Source organism: Drosophila gunungcola, unplaced genomic scaffold (assembly GCF_025200985.1).
Source record: "Drosophila gunungcola strain Sukarami unplaced genomic scaffold, Dgunungcola_SK_2 000044F, whole genome shotgun sequence".
Taxonomy (NCBI): domain Eukaryota; kingdom Metazoa; phylum Arthropoda; class Insecta; order Diptera; family Drosophilidae; genus Drosophila; species Drosophila gunungcola.
Window position 1 is genome coordinate 699,297 of NW_026453212.1, and position 3,723 is coordinate 703,019.

At 45.1% G+C, this 3,723-nt stretch overlaps 1 protein-coding gene across 1 annotated transcript; it reads left to right on the forward strand.

Annotated features, from left to right (window-relative positions):
- Positions 1–588: 588 nt before the first annotated feature.
- On the forward strand, positions 589–3,407 carry LOC128264010 (uncharacterized). The gene is made up of 3 exons (XM_052999290.1): positions 589–943; positions 2,761–3,087; positions 3,211–3,407. The coding sequence occupies exons 1-3, from the start codon at positions 589–591 to the stop codon at positions 3,405–3,407; spliced, it is 879 nt and encodes a 292-aa protein (XP_052855250.1).
- The last annotated feature ends 316 nt before the right edge of the window (positions 3,408–3,723 follow it).

Consider the following 3,723-nt stretch of genomic DNA (forward strand, 5'->3'; position numbering starts at 1 on the left):
ATCTCTGCAGATGACGTAGCCGGAACCGCTTCGGTGAATGCAGTTGCTCGTCCGGAATCTATTAAGGACATCGCAGACTCTCTGCGTGCGCTGACAAAAAAGGTTGATACGATGCAAGCTGACCTTAAATGAATTCAATTGAGTAATCGTTCCGCCAGTCAAACTCGTGGATCATTTCACCGATCCGCTTCACAACAACGCTCTCAATCGGCAACAGTTTCTGATGGTCCATTACAACAACCTGGCGATCCACAAGCTGAACTTTGCTATTATCATCGTCGTTTTGGAAATGATGCTCGCAAGTGCAAATCTCCTTGCTCTCTTGCGCACCTTTTAAACTAATGCCGCTTTCACCTTCATCGCTGGAGTTTGGCAGTAAAACCAACGCCAGCGAAAAGCTCGTCCAGTCAGCAATCTTATCTGAAGTTCGCCTTTACATTACCGATCGCAACTCCCACCACAGATTCCTTATCGACTCGGGCTCCGTGGTTTCTGTTGTTCCCCGCCATCGGGCAAGGCATCACACAAAAAAAAACCGACCTTGTTTTATATGCAGCAAACGGAACAGTCATCCACACCTATGGAAGCATGCCAGTTGACCTGAACATTGGGCTACGGCGTAACCTTATCTGGCCTTTTATCGTTGCTGACACCGAAGTAGCTATAATTGGTGCAGACTTTCTGTCCCACTTTCATCTCCTCGTCGACGTAAAGGGCCAAAAACTCATCGATGCGAATACCAATCTATCGACACCAGCTTGTCTTTCCAACGCTGTACATCACTCTGTGTCTACCATTCAAGGTGCACACAGATTCCAAACTCTGTTGCAGGAATTTGTGGACGTTACTGTTCCAGCACCGAAGGGAAGCAACCATCAGGATATACAACACTACATTGAGACTACAGGAAGCCCAATCTCCGATCGCCCGCGCCGTCTATCTGGTGAGAAACTTTTAACCGCAAAGTCAGAAATCAACTTCTTGCTTAAAGAGGGTATTTGTCGTCCTTCTAAAAGCCAGTGGTCAAGCCCGCTACATATGGTGAGCAAAAAAGATGGAAGTTGGCGATCTTGTGGGGACTATCGCAAACTCAACGCGATCACGGTACCTGACCGTTATCCAATTGCTCATATTCACGATTTCTCGGAGCAACTACACGGGAAAAAGATCTTTTCTACTCTCGACCTTCTAAAAGCGTATTATCAGATACCAATGGCTGAGTGTGACATCCCTAAAACCGCTGTTTGTACACCGTTTGGCCTCATTGAATTCCTCTATATGCCGTTCGGCCTTAAAAACGCTACACAGACTTTCCAAAGGTTTATAGATAACATTTTCCGTGGCATCGATTTCGTTTATTGTTACATTGACGATATTCTGATAATGTCCAGTTCCTTTGAGGAACACGAAAAACATCTGCGTACCGTTATGGAGATCCTTCGTAACCATGGACTTCGCATAAACCTAAGCAAGTGTCAATTGGCCCAGATAGAGGTGAATTTTCTAAGCTATACCATTAACGAGCACGGAATCAAACCTCCTAGTAATCGGGTAGAGCCAATAAAAAACTATATGAGGCCGTCTACAATCAACGAACTAGGAAGATTCCTCGGCATAATAAATTATTATCGGAGGTGCCTGCCTCGTTCGTCACACATCCAGGCTCCTCTTTCAGAACTTCTTCGGAACGTCAAGAAAAACGACCAACGCCTGATCGAATGGACACCAGAACGAGTTGCCGCTTACGATTCTTGTAAACAAAGCGTCATGGATGCGGTACTACTGGCTCTCGTATGTGATGCTTCTGATGTCGCAATCGGAGCTGCACTAGAACAGCTGGTCAATGGTCATTGGCAGCCTCTTGGTTTTTTCTCAAAAAAATTACCGACACTGAGAAAAATTACAGCACATACGATAGAGAGTTGCTCTCCATTTATGAAGCCATCAAGTATTTCAAGCACTGCCTTGAAGGTCGAATATTTTGCATTAAAACAGACCACAAGCCTCTCGTGTATGCATTTAGGCAACGGCCTGAAAAAGCGTCACCGAGGCAACTTCGTCATCTTGGCTACATTTCGCAGTTCACGACCGAGATCATACATGTCAAGGGATCTTAAAACGTAGTCGCGGATGCATTTTCCAGACTATGTGCTATTACCATGCCAGTCTCTGTCAGCCTAAAGCAAATCGAGGAAGCGCAGGCAACCGATACTGAGCTCCCAAACTTACTGCAAGAAACTACTTCGCTTCAGCTGCAAAAAATTCGCTACGATGACAATGTCGCACTTTACTGCGACATATCAACAAATTACGTTCGTCCTTATGTACCCACTGCTCTTCGCAATAAAATATTCTCTTTCTTTCACAGCCTCTCACATCCGAGCGGCAGATCCACTCTGCAACAAATTAAGCAAAAATTTGTATGGCCGGAAATGAGGAAAAACGTCATTGAGTGGTGCAGGGCTTGTCTTTCTTGTCAACGTGCCAAGATAAGCAGACATAATCATCTGACTCCAGAAAAGATCACAGTTCCCAGCGACAGATTTAACCATGTTCATCTGGACATCGTCATCATGCCGTTCCATCAAAACTTTCGGTACTGCCTTACTATGATAGACAGATTTACTCGCTGGCCGAAGGCTGTCCCTCTTACAAACATATCGGCTGATACGGTGGCTAAAGCTTTTTGGTCACAATGGGTTGCTCGTTTTGGAACACCTAAAACAATAACAACTGACCAAGGCACTCAATTCGAATCAGCGCTGTTCAAGGAGCTGGCCCACCTCATGGGCAGCGAACACATCCACACGACTGCTTATCACCCCCAGTCCAACGGAATGGTCGAAAGATGGCACAGATCATTTAAGGCTGCGATGATGTGCCATTCAAGCACCCCTTGGCCGGAACTGCTACCCATCGTTCTGCTTGGACTTCGTAACTGTTTAAAAGAGGACCTTAAATCATCGGCTGCGGAGATGTTATATGGAACAACAATCCGCATGCCGAATGAATTTTTTGAAGATCTCGATGTAAACGTGGATCCTGCAACCTTCATTGGCGATTTTCGTGACCTGATCCGAAAAATTCGTTCGACTCCTTCTGCGCACCACAGCAAGCAAAAAATGTTCCGCCTAAAAGAAATAGACAAATGCTCTCATGTATTTATTCGGACCGATGCCGTCAAACTACCATTGTAACCGCCTTATTCAGAACCTTTTGAAGTCGTTTATCGCAACAGCGACCGAGTTTTCACATTAAATGTCAACGGCAAGGAAGTAGCTGTCTCCGTGGATCGAATAAAACCGGCCTTTCTAGCTAATACCGACACACAGCAGGATGCTCAACCTGAGATCGCTGTACAGCCACGAACCTACCAGAACAAGCGAGTACAATTTAACGTATCGTGACGTCGTCACTGGAGAGGGAGTACTGTGGCGGCCCAAGTTAAAATACCATCTAGCGGAAAAGCTGTTAACTAAGAACTTAGCTACGATATTTATTGTTATCTTTTTGATCGATATGTTCTAAGAAACACATCTCTATCTCTTGTTTCTTCCGGCTCTCGGCTAAGCTGCACGCACGCTTTGTAACTCCTATTTGTAAACCCAAACATACTTCAATTAAATAATAGTAACACCAATCCGTGTTACCAAATGATCTGTGGTTTTGTACTTCACTACAACACCCCTCCCGCTAAAATCAGAATTGGGGGTAAACCCAACA

Excerpts from the sequence above, each read along its gene's own strand:
- LOC128264010 (XM_052999290.1), top strand. The coding sequence starts at position 589 with ATGCCAGTTGACCTGAACATTGGGCTACGGCGTAACCTTATCTGGCCT. Across the intron at positions 944-2,760 it reads TCGCCCGCGCCGTCTATCTG|CGCTGTTCAAGGAGCTGGCC; the intron begins GTGAGAAACTTT and ends AATTCGAATCAG. Across the intron at positions 3,088-3,210 it reads TGACCTGATCCGAAAAATTC|AACCTTTTGAAGTCGTTTAT; the intron begins GTTCGACTCCTT and ends CGCCTTATTCAG.